The sequence below is a fragment of the Perca flavescens genome, chromosome 6 (assembly GCF_004354835.1).
Source record: "Perca flavescens isolate YP-PL-M2 chromosome 6, PFLA_1.0, whole genome shotgun sequence".
Lineage (NCBI taxonomy): Eukaryota > Metazoa > Chordata > Actinopteri > Perciformes > Percidae > Perca > Perca flavescens.
In genome coordinates, this window is record NC_041336.1 from 36,759,944 (window position 1) to 36,783,307 (window position 23,364).

The 23,364-nt window shown below is 39.2% G+C and overlaps 1 protein-coding gene across 3 annotated transcripts in view; it reads right to left on the reverse strand.

Annotated features, from left to right (window-relative positions):
- vps13b (vacuolar protein sorting 13 homolog B) overlaps positions 1-23,364 on the reverse strand; it is a 372,345-nt gene that overhangs the window by 305,538 nt on the left and 43,443 nt on the right. For all 3 annotated transcript variants that reach the window (XM_028581593.1, XM_028581590.1, XM_028581591.1), the window contains exons 8-15: positions 20,927-21,201; positions 14,279-14,374; positions 12,574-12,696; positions 10,273-10,410; positions 7,979-8,066; positions 5,611-5,796; positions 3,481-3,650; positions 2,674-2,868 (exon numbers count right to left, since the gene is read on the reverse strand). In XM_028581593.1, coding sequence (XP_028437394.1) covers positions 2,674-2,868; positions 3,481-3,650; positions 5,611-5,796; positions 7,979-8,066; positions 10,273-10,410; positions 12,574-12,696; positions 14,279-14,374; positions 20,927-21,201 — 1,271 coding nt within the window. The remainder of the gene's footprint in view (positions 1-2,673; positions 2,869-3,480; positions 3,651-5,610; positions 5,797-7,978; positions 8,067-10,272; positions 10,411-12,573; positions 12,697-14,278; positions 14,375-20,926; positions 21,202-23,364) is intronic.

A 23,364-nucleotide genomic window follows, 5' to 3' on the forward strand; every position in this document is an offset into this window, starting at 1 on the left:
CTTCACTGATCTCCCGATTTGATTACGATTATCATGTCAGCGATTCAATATCTCAATGCATCATGATGCGTCAAATACATTTTTCTATTAAAGCCATGTAGGATATTTAATTCATAGCTTTTCAAGCTTCAAAAACAAAACATTCTGCAGTGCTCGAATACTAAATAAATTGGATACATAAAACTACAACACTGAGCACATGGCACTTCCAGAATATGTAAACAGAAATGTTGTTAGGCCTACATTAAATTGTAAACGTCCACGATTTGATGCATCGATTATTTGATTAATTTCAACACCTCTAAAAATGTCCTAAATAAATAACAAAATGTTCTAAGTAAATAGGATTTGAAATTATTTTTTACAAATAAAATACATTTGTTACAGAGGGAAAGTTCCAGAAAAAGGTACCACATTTCAAGTAAAAATGTCAATGGTACCCAACCCTAATTTTTAGGCTCACTCACCTCAATGTGGTGTCTTTTAGTCACAATGTGGCTCATAAAGCTGAAGCTAGACTAACACGTGCATGAGGTCACCATGACATGACATCTACATAACAACTGTCATTCTGGTGGATTCATGAATCCACCAGAATATAGAATTCTACCAAACAGAAAGCGGAAGGTGACGGACATCCAGTCGAAAATGAGGGACATCCAGCGGAATTTCCAGCTGCACCTGAACAATCCCGGAAATGAAATGCCGTTGATATAGACTACCAGACACATAATGTACTGCAAACTCAATGTTTACATTCTGTTGATGGTGAACATGGTGGATCAAGTCCCATTTAATATTTGAGCCAGTGCTGGGCCCAGCTGTCCCACATGCAGCTGCTGTATATGCACATGACGGGATTCATTCAATTCCTGCAAGTGAAGGTCTACCAAACCACTTTACAGACAAAACGTTGGACAAAACTAAAATGATTATTCATTTATAATAGGCCAACTGGCCTATGGATGGACGATTAGACACCAGAGTAGTACTGTATATAAAGCTGAATAGTATGATGGCCAGATACAGATGTAGACATAATAAAAGTCCCACTTTGAAATGCAAGTTGGGGCCATGTAGCCACAGACCGATTCAGTACAGCTTCATCTGGGAGAACAGATTTCAAATTCTGTTCTCATTTCAGCAGCCCGAAGCAACTAGTTTTTCAAAAAGCCCAAGTTTTCATTTATGATCGGTCTGTTTACTTCTGTGGCCTCCTTGTTGAGCAAGGCTGACTTTTAGTTCTGGTCTATAACCATGGAAGAGTGAGACAATGGCTAACCGCTACCCTCAAGACAGACACCTTAGCTTTGTCAGCCAGTGTCAATAAAACACAGATTAAGATAAGCCTTAGTTTATACCCGTTTCAAATCACTTCCTGAAGTGGGTGAATTGCGGCCTGAATGACCTCCACCCTGTCATGATCCCCCTGCCAAAATCCAGAGGCGGAATTAGTACCTTGGCAGATACAGCTGCTGATTGGCTGATTGGTCAGAAGGATCCTTGGCCACTGACCAGTTGACTGTTAACCCTGCAGTGACCCTGTGATAAGGACTACCAGCATGATGTCCGGCAAACATCCTGCCTTAAAAAAACACAGCAGGCCATACCAGGCCAGACTGGGCCACCCCAGATTACTACAGAACTGTTATGCAGGCTTCCTGAAAGGTGGATTAGCTGAATTTGCTAAAGCCTCCACAGTTCTATATGCACTGCATGGGGCATTCAGGTCTTCAGGTAAATATAAACACAAAGCGTTAAAAAAACTCTTTATTTCTAGTTTATTTGTAGGTCAATTTGTTTTACAATAATAATAAAAAAACAATATTGAATTTTATATGTTGAGCTTTAAACTCAAAACTATACGATCATCACAGAATCAGGTGAATGTCACAGCTGCCCTGTACAAGCTTGTAGCCACCTATCAATTTGGTAGATGAAAAGCATGAAGTAGACCAGAGTTGGACTGGTGCTCATCAGAAAGCTCAGTGCTTAGATTTTTATGACCAGGTGAAAAGGGGTCATTAGGGTTATTTTAAGTTAGTTAAGACTGTGGCCACGCCGTTGACTTCCTACATTTGGGCTAAAGTGCATGGAAACTGACCTGTACAAATTCGAAAGATGAAATGAAATGTAAAATCAAATTAAATAAATGAAATAGAAATGTAAAATCAAATTAAATAAATGAAATAGAAATGTAAAAAAGATACAAACCTGTGCTAATCAAAAATGGCAAAGGACAGGGGGGAAAAAAAAGGTTAAAAAAAGGGAGCCAAATTAATTTGTTTTCATCCACTCCACCATAACTTTTGCACTGTGCTTTACCAAATATATAAGACAGCATAACAGAAGAAGGCATATTTTACTGATCCTTTTTTTTTTTTTTTTTTTACAATTTTACAGTATTGTTTCTTAACAGTCAACAGCACAGAACTTTTATAAGAGAATCAAATCAGCAAATGCAAAACTAAGCAGAGATGTGCAGGGTTAAACTACAATCTAGAATGCCTAAGTAAAGGTAGATGTGACTGTATATGTAGCAGCTCTCTACAATTACAAGTTGATTCTAATTATTATTACTATGCACATCAATTGCGTTGTTTGCAATGGGTCCCATTTTTGTTTTTATATCTTCAGAAAAAGCAAGCTGGGGTTTAAGATGGTTGTGCTCACCTTGAGGTAGAGGTGTGCATAGCAGTGATGTAGCAGGTTGTCGGAAGGCTGGCTGACAATGCTGACAGTGCTGACCAGCTCTGGAGCATACATGGGCACTGAGTGTTCAACATTCACCCTTTCCAGCTGGAACTGCACAGACGGTAGAGGGTGCACCGGCTGAAACACTGGAATGTTGACTGGCCCCGGTGCAGTCTGGGAGATTGATGATATGAAAGGGATTAAAAGGGAGAATACATATCACACATATTTCTCTAGTTGCAGTCTAAAGTTAAAATGTCCACATCAGTCTTCCTCGTATACTGTATCCCGAGGCCAACTCTCTCTGACAAGTTCTTTATTATATTATCTTTATAATTGAATTAAATCTAAATTTGAGTCATAAATGATGCGTGATTTTTATAATGATGGATGATTGGCTGGATTTGATGTTTGAATTGTATCTTTTTACTATGGACCTACTGTATAGTAAGGAAATAGTTAGAAATAACACAATACAAGATTTTGCCCCTCACCACAAGACTGCAGAATGTTATCATTTTTCATCTTTAAATCTTTTTAGCATGATATCAACCCTTGAAAGTGCAGTAATAACTGAATCTAATTTGTTTTCCTCTGAAAGTATCTCGGCAATCAATGTTTGTCAAAATCCAAGCTATCTATCGATTTGGTGCCTGTTCGGATAAGTGTATAGAAGCTTCCATGTCAGTAGCTGCAGTGTGTACTGTACAATGATTTTGTCGCCAAAAGTGTCATCTTGTGGTCATATTCTTGCTATTTAGAAGAATGTTTGTCTGTGTGCACTACCTTGCATCCCATGATGACAGGCATTAGCGTGTGAAGGAGGTTGAACTCTGCCATGGAGACGGTCACTGAGACTTGTAGCAGAGTGAGACAAGTGAGTCTGGTTGGGATGAATTCCTCTAAGCTGCATATTTCTTCTGGAGTAGCTGAACCATGGCTCTCGTCAACCACTTCTACAGAGACAATGACACAACAACAAAGAAACATGTTAGTTTTGGAACAAATGCCGTAACATGTTGCACAGGTGCAGTAAAGGGTGCTGTGTAAGATTAAACTTATTATTACAAAAATAATGTGCCTTTGTTTTAAAAGTAGTCAGTAAATTGAACCATGAGTATGCAACCTGTGGTGCATTTTTTGAAATAAAGTGAGGGAGTAGGAAAGGCCAGAGACATTTGGATTTGATGACTAAATATCATGTTACAGAGAAAGAGGTTAGCTGTAAAGCACACCAATTTCTTTGAGTGGGCGCCTCTCCTCTACGCCTGCAGCAGTAGAACAATAAAAAAGTATTTTCCAACAAAAACCGCCACCTCATACAATAAATAAAATAAACATGCACTAAAAAGTAGAACAATAAAAAAGTATTTTCCAACAAAAACCACCACCAGAAACATCCGGAAAGGCAGAAAATGAAGTGAACCAAATCAACATGGAATAGAGGCTAGCAAGGTCAGCGCTCACCAAAGTAAGGAGTGACCAGAGCACTGAACCAGTAAACTGTGTCCAGGGCCTGAGATGGACCAAAACCTTTTCGAGTGCTTTGTTACTGAACGGCCTTGGCTCTGGTCCCAGGACATGGGCTTGTTTCAGTTCAGTTAAGGTTCTGTTGGGCTACATTCCCAGCTCCAAGGTGGGCTCAGAACCTGATCCCAAAGCTGTTTTGCTCTTTGGCCTACCGCCACAGCCCGCATCAGGTTTATCTGGCAATGCCATGTCCAATCTAATCATATGCCAGGGCTCGAGTCAATATCCACCGTCAACATTCAAATTACAAAAGACATGCAGCTCAAATGGTACACATGGCATGATTACACACACTTTCTATTTAAAGCACACAGAAAAGGCGAAAATATGATTCAAAAAAGAATATGTGTGCAGTGCATGCCAACATACAACCCTTGACACACACAAACTACTACAGTCACGCCGTGTCTTTTCCTGTCCTTATTAACAGATTCCAGCTCTTAAAGTCTTGTTACTTTGTTCCTTCTATAGTTCTTAGGAAATATATTAAAAACAACATTCACACTGTAAGTCATGTACAAGTTGAAACCACCTGCTCTAAATAGTGCAAGATCTTAATACACAGACACCAGCCAATTTGGCCTCCATTACAGCTAGTTTTGGGGAGGAAAGTGATTCTTCCTAAGCTCTTGGCAAGGGTGTATGTGGAGGAGAAGAAGAGGACAGGATGAGTAGAAAGATAGATATGTCTTTGACCTCCTGACTTCTACTTCTCTCGAGGAGAGGAGAATTGATTCATGAAAATACATAAGGCATGTGTTATTTTATCACTCCATCTGTAATAGCTACCTTGGTGAAAAATGCTTCCTACTCTCAATTTCCCAATACACCCCCACCCTCCGGGGGTCTTACTATACTGACCCTTGCCAGAGAAAATGTCAGAGAGAGCATAGACACTTATAGAAACAGGAAGGAACACACTGACCTACCCAGCTTTAGTCAAAAGCTCTGTAGTAATTACTCCATCATCTATTATCTATCGCAGATGCTGAAACAGCCGAAACCTACGGATGTTATCGTTTCGCAAAAATGAGAGTTATTGCTACAGATATTACACAAAGACACACATTCCATGTTCTTTCACAACATCCCAGGGATGAGCTCATCAATAGCTGTGCAGGGACGATCACTAACAAAAGGTGTTTGGCTTATCCTCCCTCATGTGGTCCAAAAGGTCACCACTTTCATGCACAGCTGTGTGTTGAAAGATGGGTTGTGCAAGGAAATAACAATGTGATGAGGATACTGTAAAGTGCAAACTGTTGTGATTTCTGATCATTGGCAGAATAGAACAGAGTAGAAAAGAACAGAGTGGAAGCCGACTATTAGCTGTTAAAGTCAGCCCAGTAAAACCGATGGAGCAACTGTTAGCATTTGATGTCTGACCTTGCTGCGGTTTGCAGTAGGGTTCATACTCGTGGTCCATGGCACAGGTGACCATCTTGAGGATGCGGTGGACAGCGCTGCTATGTAGCCTGACGTCCAGAGGTCCCACCACCAGCCTCTTGATTGATGTCTCTTGAACAGTGGGCACTACCTCCTCCATACTCACCACCGAAAATTCCTGAGGGCCTACAAACAGAAACAAACATGCATAACATGTTTAAAATATACATAGTATGTTGTTTTAGCGGTCAGGAAATGTAACACATTTTTCAAAGCCAAATCTAAAAAGTGTAAGTACAGTAGACATGTCACCTTCTGTATTTAATGTACAGAGTGGTGTGTTTTTGACATAAATAGTTAGGGTAACACATTTTGTTCATCCTTAATGATGAACAAATATAGAATCTCCTCATCTGTTGGACAAAAACACCACAAACGTGGCAGTGGTGTAATGCAACAGCACGGAGCCGCTCACATAGCCGTGACCCACTGGAATGATGAATATTCCAAATGTCCACTTCTCTCACACAGCTGTCCCTTCATTCATCGTAGGCCCCTGTTCCAGAGGTCCACTTTAAAGACTCAGCTCCCCGGCAATAAAAAGGGAGAAATTAAAATTAAAAGAAGGCGGTGGATGAATGGCAGGGAGGGAGAAAGAGGACAAAGGGTCACAACTTTCTTTATTCCCATTACATTCCACCACTGCACTGAACATTCTTACAGCTCAGAGAGTCAATGCTATGAATTGAACTTTTTTAGCTGAATGGCTTGGGGGGTGGGGTGAAACTTCCACTGAATTCTGGGGATTTATAAAGGGCAACGGGCAATGCCACTTCCCCTTCCCTTCTTCAGTGAAATTTGGCTGCAATGGATTAGGCCTAATATCAACCATATGGCTGCAGTTAGAACGGTCAATGGAATGATGAGAAGGCTGAAAGTAGCTGGGATTTAGGCGATTTAAAAGTGTCTCCATTTCCCAAGATTTAAAAAAAGTTTTTAATCTGCTGCGTTACACTAATGTGAAGTCAATAGTGAGTGTGACCTGGGTCGGTTAGTATTTCGGTTGACTCAGAGTTTTGTTAGTCCCATGGCAATGGAAACTAATTTGTTTGGTTGACACTGGATCTGGTCCGCGTCCGAAAGGAAGAGAAACACTGACAGAAGAGAAGCATTCCAATTGGCAAGGGTAACCCCAGCCATCCTGCAGGAAAAGAGACTGACACTTATCCTGCTGTCAGAATGACTTTGACAGCTCAGGATGACAGTATCAATGTTTTTTTTAATTTAGATTATTATCTGTAGCTGACAGCAGGAGCAAACAATAGCCTAGTCAGAAAGAGAGGTGAGGAAGAGAGAAGTAAAATGAAAGAGGAAAAGCGGAAGGCAAGTGGAACATCATGGTGACACTAGACTCTTAATAAATCAAATGATCTGTTCAAGTCACTGAATTAAATCAAATTAGTTCAACCAGATCTTTCTTTCTTCTGTTATTCAGTCAACTGTGCACTATATCATCAGAAATGTCTGCCTTAGTTAATCATCACTGTAACTTGTCACTTCCACTCAATGAAGCATGATCACCTAACACCATATTTGCGTAGCATTCAGTGACACCATGAAGCTATCCTATTATACGTGTTGCCATTAGACACAGTAAGGTGCACTTCATCTAGATTTAATCCAATTTTTTTTGTAAAACGTTTTTGGGGTTTGTTTAATCTTAGAACTTGTGAATGTCACTCAGGTGTCACATACAGCTTCCTAGCAGCATTGGAATAAAATGCTCAACTATTACACACTAAAGCACGTAGATATTTGTGGGCCAAATATAACATTTCAAATTGATGGGAGAATGCTTTATCTCTTAATGGGAACTTCAGATCTTTCAGACTTGAATAAACACACTTGAGTCCTGCAGCTGAGGAATGAGAAATCCTGTCTGTCTTAAGGCTTCTGCCAGGAAGAGTGACACCTAATTAGCCAAGAGAGCCTATTCACTTTCTCAAGAGCTTACAGGTAACGAGACAGGGGGGAAACAGTGTTTCAACAAGCAGCAAAGAGAAAGAAACTTAAATACATGTCAGCGCAGACTAAACACTTCTGACAGTTGCCCTCCAGGTAAGTTTGGGGTGAGAGCGAGGACAGGAAGGGTCAAGGACCAGGTGGCTGTGACTCAAACAAGACAAGCTCTTTCTTAAAGTCTCTAGGGGGCTTGTTTGACAGAGAGGAGAGAGAGAGAGAGAGAGATGAAAAGAGAGTACGACCAAAAGAGAGAACAAGACAAAGAAAAGGAGAACATGACAGATGAAGAAAAAGAGAGAAGAGGTGAGCAAACAAGCTCTGAAAGGAGGAATGAGTTAGACAATACCTTTGCCGCTGCTGTTCTCCATTGTGTAGAGATAATCCATGTAGAAAGCACCAAAGCGCTGCATGCCTGCTATCTCCGTATAGGTCTCCTGTTAAACAAAAGTAGTTAGGTAAACAAGGCAGTAAGGGAGCAAACAAGCTGATAGCATTTAAGAGTGGCAGTGACTGGGGTCACGGTGGATACGGCAAACAGGGTCAAATCCGAGATTTAAAAAAAAAAAAAAAAAAAAGAGTAATTGAGGAGTTGATCCGCTTTTTTTACTGGCCAACAATATCACCAATGTACGTAAGGATTTACAAAGACTTGAAATGAAAGGAGATACCTGATCATGGCAGGCAGGATTAAAAGTGTCTCTAATCCAGGGGGAAATTATAACAATTTTTACAGGAGAAATTCAGATAGAGAAGACACTCAACTATAATTCATTATAGTTTCTGGTACATATGGAAGTAATTTACTACATATCAAGGCTGTTCTTCATTGGGTTATAACCTATTGATAAAAGGAAGTGAAAGTTTCCTCATTCAATTGGTGCTTGGATGTATGCCACTGGAAATATGTACCTTATCTACTAAAAGATAGGACTTTTTCATGAACAACCAAAACTGTCTGACTGGGATTATGGCTTTTAGTTTCAATATAAATAATTGTGAAATGTTATTTGGAAATAGTTAAGATAGCAGGATACAGCTTATGAAAGTATAAATGAGATGTAGAATGTACCGGTAAGCAATACGTATTCATTTGGAGAAAAAAATAGGATGATTATAAAAGCCCTTTTATAATCAAAATAGTGCATAACTTTCATTACATACACCTAAACCTAGGCTTTTACAATAGAGCACCCAGAGGAAACCGCAACTGACACAGGAAGAACATACAAACTCCACAGGCTGGAGTTTGAACCCAGGTGACACTAACCGATAAAGCACTGTGCCACCCCCACTTGGTTATTTATGATCATTATTAACAAATAAAACGTAAATATAGGTAAAAGAACTGTTGATTTTTGTCTTATTCCTATCTACCTCAGTGTATCGTTTTACCATAACTCGTTATCATTTATTAGTCTGCAGGTTAAGATCTATTGACCCTGCCAATATTTGAAAGTTATATTTTTACTGCACATCAAACCACTGGCAAACAGAGAGAATGAGTGAGCAAGCAAGAAACAGAGAGCGAATGAGAGAGGCCCCTCTCGCACACACATTTAACACCCCGACCCCAGACTTACTCACTAGTTCTCTAAACAGAGATTTCAATAGAGCCTTATCAGTCAAGCAGGTTAATGAGTAATATTTATTAGGGGAGCTCTAATGGCTCTGGCATGCTTTTGAATCAAAGCCATTGGCTGGTTTCAAAACGGCTAATGAATTAACACGAAGACCTTTGACTCTTTTAGACTTTCAAGTATGGACAGATTGATGGTTGGATGTCCAAACAATTGCTTCATTGAGGGTCATGAACATTTCTGAGCAGAGTCAACACTAGAGCTGTGATGGCTGATGAAGGGAGCTGAGAGTTATCAGGAATAATGGCTTTAACACTACTGCTTAGATAGTGACAACATTCCTCTATTGCAGCCAGCAGCTGTGTGACTGACAGAAATAATCTAAGTGGCAGTGATTTAAATCAGAATCATTTATTTAGAAGAGGAATTACTGAGAGTTGATAAGGACAAAATATTGTATTAACTTGGTACCACCAAATATGGGAATAGCTGTCATTGCAGCTTTTTCAGATGAAACCTGAAGAAAGACTGAATGCAATTATATCAGATTATTGTTTATTGACCCAGATAATGTACTATATTTGCAAAGGGCATTAGTGTGCTTGCTTTAGCAAGTCACTTAAGCCATACCCACACTAACATGTGTTAGGAAAGCTCTTTTGTTCTCTATTTTTGCAGTGGCCTCAGTAAAACGGATTGTCTTAATAACATTTCTTTGCATCTTGTGAATATTTGTTCTCTGAAGAGCTTGACAACCTCAGCGCTACATATGTTTTGTTTAGTGAGGACTGTGTCAATGGCAGGTGCTGTTCAAGTAAATAGCATCAGTGAGTTCATAATGTTTAATGCATTTTTGTGTATTGCTTGTTGGTTAAATAAGTGTGTTGTCAGCCCACCTCAATCTGAAATGCACGGTTTGCTACTGCCTTTTGACCTTCCATTCAAGCAAATCCCAAAATAAAATTCTAGAATAAAAATGTTTGGGACCATTACTCTTCTGTACAGTAGTATTGGGAATAGGGACTTCTAGAAGTTGAGAATCTATCTCATTTTTTCATGTGACCTTGTGATTAGTGGTATCCAGGATGAACTCAGCCCTGACTCCGTTGTTCTCTGGACTACGGTAGTCAAAGAGAGAGTTGGTAAGGTAGGTCATTCCTTTACTACTTAGGCTGTCCCCACAACTGAAGAACACTGCATCCTGCAGAAACAGAGAGAAAAGAGGAAAATGAGGAAAGATATGAAGTAGAGGATACTAAAAATGCAAGGAATATTTAAGATCATTTCATGATGTCACAAAAATACAATCCAGTTCATACTACATAAAAGAACTAGAAGTATTTCAAACTATTTGATATGAATAATTTGTTGTCCTTTCTAATGTAATACACCATAGGACCTATGGGTGCTTCTCAAAGTTTTGATGACGGAGTGCCAATTTATGAAGCCAGCCTATGAGGGCTGCACAGGAAAATTGCACACATCTCAATTCCACATTTAACTGCAGAGTTATAACTTTAGCTAACAGCACTAGCATTAATGATCGAACGTAATTCCCTTGACACTCGCTGTGTTCAGGCCTGGAATGGCCATCGGGAGCACTGGGGGAATTCCCGGTGGCCTAGCCAGCTGATTGGCCCGGAGGCAATATTTCTCTGCCGTACCATTGTATTCTCACCCTAACCAATCTCACTCCTCGTGCCTCAACCTAACCAATCCGATCCGATCAACAAAGGCAACGAGTACTAGCCAATCAAAGCAGCATAGGGTGGGTCATGCCTTCACCATCCTATGAAACGCACATTTGCGGCCCGCAGTGTCAGACCACTGTTAACCCTTGGTGACCAGTGGAACTGCCGGCAAGTTCTGAAACTTGACCTGACTGTATAAACTGACCTATTGTGACCTCTAGCATAATTGCAGCCTCATGAAACATTAAAACCACAAACTAGAGACCCAGCACATTCAGAGGATGCATGGCTTCCCTAGGTATAGATTTACAATAAGGGGGTTTGTGAGCTGTTTCCACAATAGCAGTGCTCGCCATTCAATTGCAGAAAATTGCAATTCTTGCAGAAATCTCCAAATGTCAAAGTTTTTTTTAAACCAAATCACAGCATGGTTTTTCTATGGTGTTCATCGAGGTCTAGGTGTCTTAATGTGGTATTTTGGAGAGATTTTCAAAAAATAAATGATCAATTCTCAAGAGTTAGAAAATGGTTAAATTTAGCACCAAATCTGTGTAACAAATGACATCAACCCAAAACACTGCTGAAACAACTTATGAGACATAACTGAGAATGAGAATGGTCATCATAAGAGTGAACAGAAAAAAAAGTCACATTTTACGTGGTCTGTCGTGAATGTGTGGGTATTTCCCTGGACTGCTGTTAAGATTCCCTGCCTGAATTATTATCCTAGTCCGGCCCTGACTGTGTGCCACTAGTTGCCATGCAACTAATATCTATAAACAGATATATGCATATGAATCCACAATCTAGGCAAAAGGACAAGATTTTGGTATCAGAAACTTTATGGTTTCTGTTCTTATTTTGTTTGTAGTCTGAGTAGTAATCACGTTTGAGTGGGCTTTGGTTGCAAGCAGGTAAACAGTCTGTGTGGAGTGGAAAAGAAGCGGAATGCATTGGCCAAAATGCAATCTCAGGATGGCATTTATCTGTAGAGAAACAGTTGTAGACGTCGTCTCTCAACTCCAACTCCATTCTCACGTCTGAAGTTGCTAATCAGACCGCTTGGTCCGTATACTGGGTTCCCGAAATATTAGTTGTTGCCCCCAGAGGCTAAATCGTTGATTGTTTGATGCAGTAGCCGAGTAGTGTATTAAATGTAGGCTATTGAAAGTGAAAATATTGAAATGGGTTAAAATATAAAGCATGCATTTCATGTCATTTACGGGGGCTGCAGAAAATGTTTCTGAGGGCCGTCATTGGCCCGCAGGCAACTATGCCATAGGTAAACGCCGTAGAAAAAGAATCATAAAACACAGTTTACACATACAGTAGTTGATGAAATACAATAAAGTTGATTTCAACTGAGCCCCAAAGCATTGCACTGCACATTAGTAGATGGTGAGACTATTGCTGACACAGTGATGTAGTGGCAAACACAGAACATTATAGTAAATTACAAAAAGGCAGCTGGGTCTCACTCTTCCATAAACAAACCAGACCACATCTCTACCTGCTTCTGAAAGCTCTCGGGAGCAATAGAGGCTGCGGAGACATGGTTTAGGTGAAAGTGATCTCTGTTCTGGGCTTTTAAATTCTCCATTATCTTCCTCACTCAAGTTTTCCGGGTTTTTTTCTTCATTTTCCCTTCCTTTTTGATTTTAGGCCGTCTTTACCTCTTCACGTCGGTTCATGTTTTCTTCAAAATCCCGTACTCCCATGATGCCTTTCAGGCAGAGTGCCCGGCAACCCACAAAGCCAATCTGACAATCGAAAAAGGGCTCCCCCATCATCAGCACCTGGAATAAAAACCAGAGGAAGAGACATTAACCTGTTTTTATACGCCTATACACAAAGAACAATGTGGAAAATGGATCAACTCCGGAGCCCTTTTCCTCCAGTGAATACAATAAGAAAGACAAACCTGTACAGTTAAAAAAAAGAAGAAAAAAGAATATATTAATTATTAATTAATTATAAGTGAATATTATATATATATATATATATATATATATATATATATATATATATATATATATATATATATATGTTTGTGTTAAAACTGAACAAAAAAGGTGACAGTGCTAGCTTCAGAATCCCACCCAAGATGTAAAATGTCTTAAATCAATCAACAGAAGCCCAGTAAAACCACAACAATAATTCACAGAAATTAATTTGACTGAATTACCTTTTTACATCACAATAAAACATAACATTTGAAATGAATGACAGTTTGAGACTCAATTTATTGTGGACTTTATCACAAACAAGGTTCTCCAGGTTTGTGGGGCTTTTGAGGTTGTGGGCTCATTTCGTAGTGATAAAAAGAGCAGGGGTCAGACAATTTCCATTTTCCCTCGAGATTAGTATGTGTGAGCGTGTGGTAGCAGTCCAGCAGCCCCTGTAACCAGTAAGGTGGGCTTGTGTCTCACTCACCGTGCCTTTGCTTTACCCAGCAGACAACTAAACAGAGAGCAATCCAATAAAACTTTACGTTTCACCACACAATAATTACAAGGCCTAGTTTTCCCTGTTTTACTAGCCATCCCTTTGCCTTTCAACGCTCTCACTTTTGGTTCCAGTTCAGACTGCTCTCTTTCTCTTCCAGCAAAAGCATAAATTACAGAAATTGGAATTGGAAATCTCCCAGAATTCTCACATCTGGTAGAAAGCTTAGGAGCAGAAAACTCCTTTCCTACTCCAACCAGGTAATCAGAGAAAAAGGTTTAAAAATATTTTCTACACCGAGGGGGAATTGCGGAAATGATCAGACTTGGGCCCAATTCAGACACAGATTCCACTGTGTTCACAACAGGCCACAGATTAGTGACCTGGAGAAGCTTTAAACATGTACTTAGAGAGGGAATTAAGAGGAACCTCTGTCCAATAGTGAATAAGAAGACACTAATATAAAATAATAATGGGAGGATCAAAATGGAGAACAGGGATCTTTATTGGTCTGTCAGGTCTGGCAGTGAGGGGTAACAAGGTTGCAGATTCGTAAAATTAGTAAAAGGCAGATATCACCAGAAAAAATGAATGGTTGGGGCCTGATATTTTAATAATATTATTCCTCAGAATTTATATTGGTAACAATCTAGAAATGGACAATATGATCGATAATCTATATCAGGATACATTTTCACGTTTGCCTTAATAACAATACATTTCATTTCTCTATTTTTCGCATTTTGACATCTGGACTGGACGTGGGGCTGTTTGGTTAGTTGGTTAAACACAAGTTAGTTAAAGTCTTTGGTTATTGTAGCTATGCTCTGTTTATTATATAGAAATTACAAATTGTAATGTGAATAAATAAGAAAATTATAATCAACATATTTCTTTAGGCGACAAGGTAAGAATTAAGCTGTGGCATCTTACCTCAATAGTGATTCCCTCTTGCTCCAGGCATAGAACCTCTCTGGACTTTACCTTCTGAGGACTGTAGTAGCTGCTCTCTGACTGCATCTCGGTTAGCTTAGACAAAAGACAGATAGACAGAAACCATTTTATATTCTTATGAAAGGTCAAAAATGGCCTCAAATAATAAGTACAAATCAAATAAATACATTATTTAGCAGTCAAAGCTATTTGGCCCTTAAGTTAACCAGGTTAGAATAAGAAAAGAAACACTTTCACAATTTTGATTTCATCTGTCAAAAATATTTAACTTCTACAAACAGGTGTCACAAAAATACATCAAAGCAACAGACCATGAAAGCTGAAGCCTTTGAGTTTAATTTTGTGTTGTAATTAAAGGAAGGGTTTGTAATGTAAAAAAGCTAGCAAGATTTGAAAGTATCATCTACTCGGGGCGCCGTCTAGAGCTGGGTAGCGAATTCAATACTTTTCAGGCACCGACCGAATTGCCTCTAAAGTATTAAGTATCGCAAAATGCCTCGTCATTCAATACCCAATTTAAATACCTAAGGAGTAAATCTCATCAGCGAGCCAATAACAAGATCTAATAATGTTGGTGATTGGCTGTCTAATGTAACACGTCTAGGAGGCAGGAAAAACTCTACGTTACGCAGAGAGACAGGGCTCACATAGTAGGAGCTGAAAAATAGATAAATATTAGTGCTGTAATGTTGTAATGTCTTTGTTTTCATAAAATTGGTATCGGAAAAAAGTATCATTTAGGAGCCAGTTTCGAAGTCGCGGTATTGGTATTGGTTCCGGTATCAAAAACGATTACCCAGCCCTAGCTCCGTCTAACCCCTCCCCCTGCCCTCGGGCCTCCGACCCACACACAGACGTGCACGGGCAGAACGAAGGAAAGAATTTTACTTCATGTCTTATTCACCAGTAAGCAAACACCTCATGTTATCATACCGAATGTTTAAACCAAACATGACTACTGTTAGCAATGCTGCGACAGCATTTCATTGGTTCGTTCCAAGCGGACTGCGAGGCAGTGATTGGTGGGCGTTTTTAAAGGATTACAGCAGCTACAGGTGACAGATCTTTTTCAGAGCCAATAAGTTAGTTATTGCCGTCAGGGCGTAAAGACCATTTCATACAATATATATAAAAAGTGTATATTGGAAATAGTTACCAACCCTGCCTTTGAGGCTTTGTGACATCAAAAAAGTAGATTTGGTATTTAAATATCATTAAAACAGATCAAAATAGATTGAACAAGTCTTAAAAGTAAAGGAAATTAAATGAAAAATAGTTAAATATAGGGGGGATTATATTGGGAGACCACAAGGAAAAGTTATGTTTTGTTTGACAGAATACGTAACGGTTAAGGGCAATAATATAATATGGATGTCACAAAACTTCTACGCTAAAAACTGGAAAGCATATGTCTCATTGTGTGGGTGTGCGTGTGTACCCACAATTCACTGCTGAAACAGATACATGATTTGAAAAATAAACAAAAGCTATGCAAGTCTTTAGATTTTAAGGGCAACGAGGCCCCGGAAAATAAAGCTTTAAACCAGAAACAATAACATCCAAACAAGGACAGATGGCATTTTGTAAGATCAGAGACTGGATGCCAGCCTTGGGACTTTTTGGTCGTTTTCCCTTCCAAGTTTGGACCCAGGCCAAAGACATTCATCAAACCATATGACAGCCGCTCCTCTCTGATTCTAGGGGAGGCCCACACTGGCTTTATTGGGGATGACAATCAGAACATGACTAAAGCACTTAGGATACCAAGGGGGTAAACTGATAATGTACTGTATGTATGTAGTGGTTGTTCATTGACTATTCAGGTAAATTAATAAAAAATAAAAAAAAGAGAGATTGTTCATTAGAGCATTTATACTGTGTGTAGAAATAGTGTGGGGGAAGAGAGAGAGTGTTTCTGGTTAACTACTTGGTTAAAGTGAGAGTGGGTACAGAGCTGTGATTCTTTTGAGGTTGGCCAGTCCAGAAACTGTGGGTGTAGAACAGAACTGTGCAGGTCCTAACCCATTCAACTTTTAACACAGGAAGCAGGTGCAGAGCAAGAAGCAGCTGTGCCTTATTATCCCCACTGATGGAGCAGACTCTCTCAGCCTCGCTCCCTTTCCCTCTTTCGATTCTGATGGTTTAATCACGTGCAGGGACCACTTCAGCCCAACCCGCAGGTCCCTGGGAGCAGTGGTGAGCAAGGATGTTAAATTATATGAGTAAACACATTGACTGTTAATCCAATAAGAATATGGCCAATTTGGCATTTCCCAATCTAGACTGGTGGGACATTTCTGACTGTACCTAGGCCTGAAACAACACATCAGACAGAGAACAGAAAAGCAACAAAGCATTGGAGCAACAACACGAATGCTTAATGCAGCCAGTAATAGACAGAGCTACTGCTGCAACTACCGTCCCTGCTACCTCTCCTTTTTTATACTTTGGCCCATTAAAAGGCTTTGGGAGTCCAACACAAATCAAATGATTCTTTATGAGGCATCTTGGAAATGTTATAATGTTGGATGTGAATATTGGGGTACTTTGTCTTTATGTTCATTTCTCAGAACTGTAACATGGTAGAAAGGATCTGATGGAAAAGTAAAACAATTCTTTGGGAACACTTGAAATTTGCTATTGTTGAAATGAATGAAAATACTAAAACAAAAGAATAACATGACGTCTGGCATGCAATGAGAGTTTGGCAGCAGTGCAAATGTGAAAGAGGGGAACAAATGGTAAGTGCTGAACTATGCATTATGTGTGTTAAAGTCATTAAATTATACTGCCAATTTCTCTGATCAAACAGATCTGGTGAGTAATGGGTCAGCAATCTAAAAATACCTCTCTGATTTCATGTCCATGTCAAACTCCAGTTCAGGCAGTGACTGTTCAAAGAGACCAAATTCCGTCAAACTAAATACTTCCTTGTAGGAAAGAGACGAGAACGTTTAAAAACCATCCTTTCAGCTGTCTGCAATTACTCCAGACGAGAGGCAATTAATTGATTAAAAGAACTCAAACAATACAGGAACAATTTAAACATTATTAGAAAAGCACCATGGTCTGTTTGGCCTGAGACATACCTCCCCTTCACTGATCACACATGCTGTCAAGTACATGTACACACACACACGTACACACACGTACACACACGTGTACACACGTGTACACACGTGTACACGTGTACACGTGTACACACGTACACACACACACACACACACACACACACACACACACACACACACACACACACACACACACACACACACACACACACACACACACACACACACACACACACACACACACACACACACACACACACACACACACACACACACACACACACACACACACACACACACACACACACACACAGTAATATGATCTCAAGTGCCTGAACCTGAGGGGAAACGTAGATGAATTCCAACTATTCTGAGTGAGCAGGCAGGATTAAAGTTTGGGATCCATTTCTGAATAGTCATCATACCACGTATAATGTTTAAAACATTAACGTGACCCGAGACGCCAGTTAGAGGTTACGCTACCCTACCCTATACCACACACAGAGACAAAGAGGATTGTAACTTCCTGAAGATCAAGCTGTTCTTCAAGACTCAAACTGAAAATCTCCACAAAATGTAGGAAGCAGGGATGGGGTGGGCAGTGGAAGTGAATAAGCAATAATGGTAGCTAGGAAAAAAACTAACTGTTAACACAGCAATATCCAGAAATTCTATATCAACATTAAATATCATTATCTGAAAAATGTCCCCAAGAATATCCTGACTTACCATGACAGCCCCCTACACATACTGGTTCTACCTTTTGTGTAATACATGCATTTAAGACATTTACATTTTTATCTTCACCATCTATCCATACTACTGTTTTTTGGACATCAAAAAGTATTTTTGTTGCCACTGTACAGAACATAATGTATTTGTTTATCTGGAATACATTTTTATTATTTTAAAAGCACACCTTAAAAGGGGAACTATGCAGTTTTTAGCTTAATTTACCTTAACTGAACAGCTTCGGAGTCATTGGAATGGTTATGACTTTTTTTCGGGTGGAATGGTGGTCGTCTCACTTCCCCCTAGCGCCTGTGAGCGAAAAACCACCCTTGCAACTTTCGGCCGGCAAGCCGCCAGCCTCAGCACCAGGAAGTATCGTGTGATAGCCTCAGCACCAGGAAGTATCGTGTGATAGCCTCAGCACCAGGAAGTATCGTGTGATATCAGGTCTCGCAATGTAACGAATTGCTTCACGGTACTGCACACATATGCACATTCAGGAACCGGCTAACAAGGTAGCGATTAAGGCTGAGCAATTTTATCGATTCTGCGATATAAATCGATATTGTTTCCCCCAAGAAAGTATCGATTTTTATGCGGCGAGTATCGATACATAAGTCCCATTCAAATCCCCCGTGTTTACCCCCGTTCACGTTGCAGGAAGAGCGATTTGGTCAGCCAGCCGCTAGTGTCGCTGTAGAGCAGCCAACGTCAACTGGCGGCCCTCAGCCATTTAGTCTGGCCCCCAGAATAATCATGAATCCACAAAATGTAAAGAGGAAAAAATGCGTTCTGTTATTTATCATTTCAAGCATTTAGAGCAAAAACCCAGCCCCCTGTATTTACATCTCTATTCACATGCCGGGATTCTGTAGCCTACAGTGATGCCCGAGTTCCACACACACTGAGCCGAGATGTGTGTCCGTTAAAACACACACACAGCATGAGCCGAGATGTGTGTGCGTTAAAAAAAAACACACACACACACACACACACACACACACACACACACACACACACACACACACACACACACACACACACACAATACCTGTGTGTGTTAAAGGTTAAAACACGCAGCACCTGACTGGGAACGATACAGAGTTACCAACGGCCGCTGGGGCAGATGAACTCATGCTGGTCTCTTTTCTGTAAATAGGCTCCAATTAAACCTTCGTGAGTAGAAAGTCAATACTTATCAATGCACTCACCTGTGTAGACCGGCATAAACATGTAGAAAGCGATATTTCAATCTGCTCAGTCCACCGCTGTTTTACGCAAAACACAGCTCTACTCTGCAAATAGCGAATTTTTACAAACAAGCTAAAACAAAAGCTGTCGGTTTGTAGTCTAACTGTTTATCTTAGGTTGCCGGGAATCTGGACATTTTGACAAATTCTTGTAAACCTCACTGCTGGCTGAACAAACCAAACTCTCCGCTAGAGCGGACAATCTGGAGCTACTTAATATGCAATGAACGACGATCGAATATGAATGACGCGATCGTTATGTTCAGTGATGATGATGATTCTGGTTGTATTATTTTTCAACAACATCGTTTCATTGCAAATGAGTTATACATGACGAGTGCATAGCCTGCTTATCAGTCCATTCATCATTAAAGCTGGGCTTTTGGCTTTTCCACGTCAACTTTTCACTTGTGTGACAATGACATGTTTACCTGACAACAGCCTCTCTTTCTGCAAGCATTTTCCACCAATCAGGATGCTGCATACTACAATAATGTTTCCATATCACAGACTTTAACCATCACTCCTCAGTGAACTGCCTCCTAGTCTGAGATATTTTTCTAGTTAAAGAGACAGTTATCATTATGGAGTTTCCATGTTTTTTAGGAGTTTGCTCACACTAATACATGTTAAAAAATAGTAGCATTAATTCAGTAAGAAAGTGAAAATTTCGAACAAGAATAGGCGTATTAGGTATAAATTAATTTTATTTTCTTAATTTGAAAGTCCGGCCGCCAGAGTGCTTAGAAAAATTCTGAAAAAAATGTAGTTGATGATCCTTGCTGTAGACTCTGTCCAGTCAGAGACATATATTTTGTAATTGATGTTTTCAGTTCAATTAATTAAATCCAAGTAAATGGAACACTCACAAGATGTCACCAAAATCACTCGGTCCCCTTTAAATCTTTCGGAAAATGATGCAAGTGTATCGAAATATATCGAATCTTTTCGTTGGCTGAATATCGTGATATATATCATATCATGAGCTGAATATCGTGTATCGTATCGTGAGATTAGTGTATCGCTACAGCCCTAGTATCGATGGAGTTTTTCACACTATCGTCATGGCTGAGCCGGCTAAAAAGAAGAATAAAGCTACGAAAGCATTGTCGGAGGAACAGAGGAAGAGTTAACGGCAGACTGACCGAGCGAGGAGTCACACACAAGTAAACATAGGAGCTGTCAAATATCTATTCCAAAGCTGTAGGGGGAGCTCTATAGAGAAACCTGCCAGCAAAAATGGCCCCAACTGCATACCGCCTCTTTAAAGCTAAAATCACATTCATTCCACATGTATTTACGTTCAATGTGATGCAGAATACTTGTAACTTTAAAACCGTAGATAATATTAAAGTACTTCACTTACCCATATTTGACTATTTCATTTTGATATTTGACATCAAGTTGATCATGTTTTTCCTTTCCCCCAATGACGGAATACAACTTTACACATGGAAAAAACTATAACTGTCATTCACCCAATGTATGCTGGCCTACAGCCCCCGGGTGATATTTAGTTATGATTTAGTAATTAAATAATTTATGATTATTATTTTTTTAAACAGTTGATTTACCTTGAATGTAACAGAAGCTTTGGTGCAGTAGAAGCCTATGGAAACAATGGGGTCTTTGGGTGTGTGCTGTTGTGGGTTGTTGGGGATGCCTCCTGTCTCTCTCTGCTGGTACAGGTCTTCCTCATATTCCTCCTCTGTGCCTACGATGGCTGGGACAAAGGACCAGGCCCAAGACACCCAACCCTGGTCTCCCTCTTCAGGACTCCCAGACTGCATGTAGAGGTCTGGGCTAGAATATTGGCTAGTCCCCTGGCTTTCCATATCCACATCCATCCCTGAAGGGTCAAAAAAAGACATAATTAATTATAATGTAAAGATAAGCAGATGATTTTACTGTACTTTTAATAGTACGAAAAAAGGCAGGGTAAGTGTCTGCAGGTCTACTGTTACTCCGATAAAGAGTATGTTTAAGATGTTTTAAATATTCAGAAAGTTCACACTTCCGATCTGGTGCACACAAAGTAGACTTATTAAAAAATGCATAATAATCCATGAGAATTGTTAAAAACAGGAGGTCACTGTCTGCAATAAACAAATGTATTACATTTGGTAACAATACTGTTACCAAATTTATATTGCATTCAAATTAGGTTTCAAATGAAACACACTACATTCCCCTTTAGTATGCTTTTACAACAGATAAATCAATGTAAAGAGGCAGGTTCTAAGAACAAACTGGTCAAACAAAGAGACAACTGTTGATAATGTAAGCGCATGTGCCCAATGCAGCACACTAAATTAATTTGTCCACGTCCTCAGGGTAGTTTAATACAAGCAAGATGTTTCAGCTGTCAACTGAACACACAACAACAGCAGAGAACAAGGCAGTTTACAGAAGTTGCTGCCAATGCTCCAGCATGCAGGTGTGTATGTCTGCTGCATGAACTCACTGCTACATGAACGAGAGAGAGGAAGCCTGTTCCAATGGAGGCCAGAGGGCACAGTCTGTCAGCCAGCATCCTGACAGAAGCGAGCCTTGACTGGGACTAGTGGATCACGGTGGTCAGGGCTGTCTGTGCCGGACCGGTGTGTGTGTGTGTGTCTCTGTCTGTCTGTCTGATATACATATATACACATACATATATATATACATATATATATATATATATATATATATATATATATATATATATATATATATATATATATATATATATATATACATATATATATATATATATATATATATATATATATATATATATATATATATATATATATATATATATATATATATATATATATATATATATATATATATATATATATATATATATACGTTAATTAAGATTAATTCATTACAGACTTTAATGCGTTAATTAATTACACAAAAAATAACACAAATTTTTTTACGCATTTTAATCACACTTATTTTTGCACCGCAGGACGTTTCTCACTGGATGAGTTTCGGCGGACCGATTATACTGGAGCACCAACTAGCGTTCATGACTTCAGACCTTTTATATATGTCAATGCTTCAGACAACAACAAACCACAGTGAACATGAGCGAAGAAGCTGACGAGACAGCATTGGTTGGCCCCGTGGATGGGAAATTTTGTTATAAAAAACGAACGGATGGAAGCGTTGATTAGAGCATGGTTGTGTGCATGCTATGCAACAAGGACTTTGCATATCACCGCAGCACATCGAGCCTCAAGTATCACCTCGACGCAAAACATTTAACAGCTAGCCCGACTCCAAGTACAAGGACCCACACCCAACCTACACTCCACCAGATGACTGGTTTAAGAACCAGGGTAACTAAGTCTAAATGTACTTGAAAGTATTGTGTTTTACTTAAAAAAACATAGTTTACAGAAGGTCTACCTACCTATAGGCTACCTGAATTTCTGAAATGTACTATATTTCTAAATATGCTATTGCTACACTTAATGGCAAAAATTGCACTGGTCTGCTGGACTTGGTTGAACAAAAATAAACAATATTGTGTTGCTTAAGCTTATGTATTCAGTCATTATTCAATGGTATACTAAAAATCCATGTGAAAAAAATTACTTCTCACTGTTCTCAGGTCAAATATTTATGCAATTAAAATGCAATTAATTTCGATTAATTACAAAGCCTGTAATTAATTAGATTAATTTTTTATATATATATATATATATATATATATATATATATATATATATATATATATATATATATATATATATATATATAGTGTACAAGTCAAAAGTTTGGACACACCATTCAATGTGTTTCTTTATTTTCATGACTATTTACATTGTAGATTCTCACTGAAGGCATCAAAACTATGAATCAACACATATGGAATTATGTACTTAACAAAAAAGTGTGAAATAACTGAAAACATGTCTTATATTTTAGATTCCTCAAAGTTGCCACCGTTTGCTTTTTTGATAGTGCTGCAAACCCTTGGTGTTCTCTCAATGAGCTTCATGAGGTAGTCACCTGA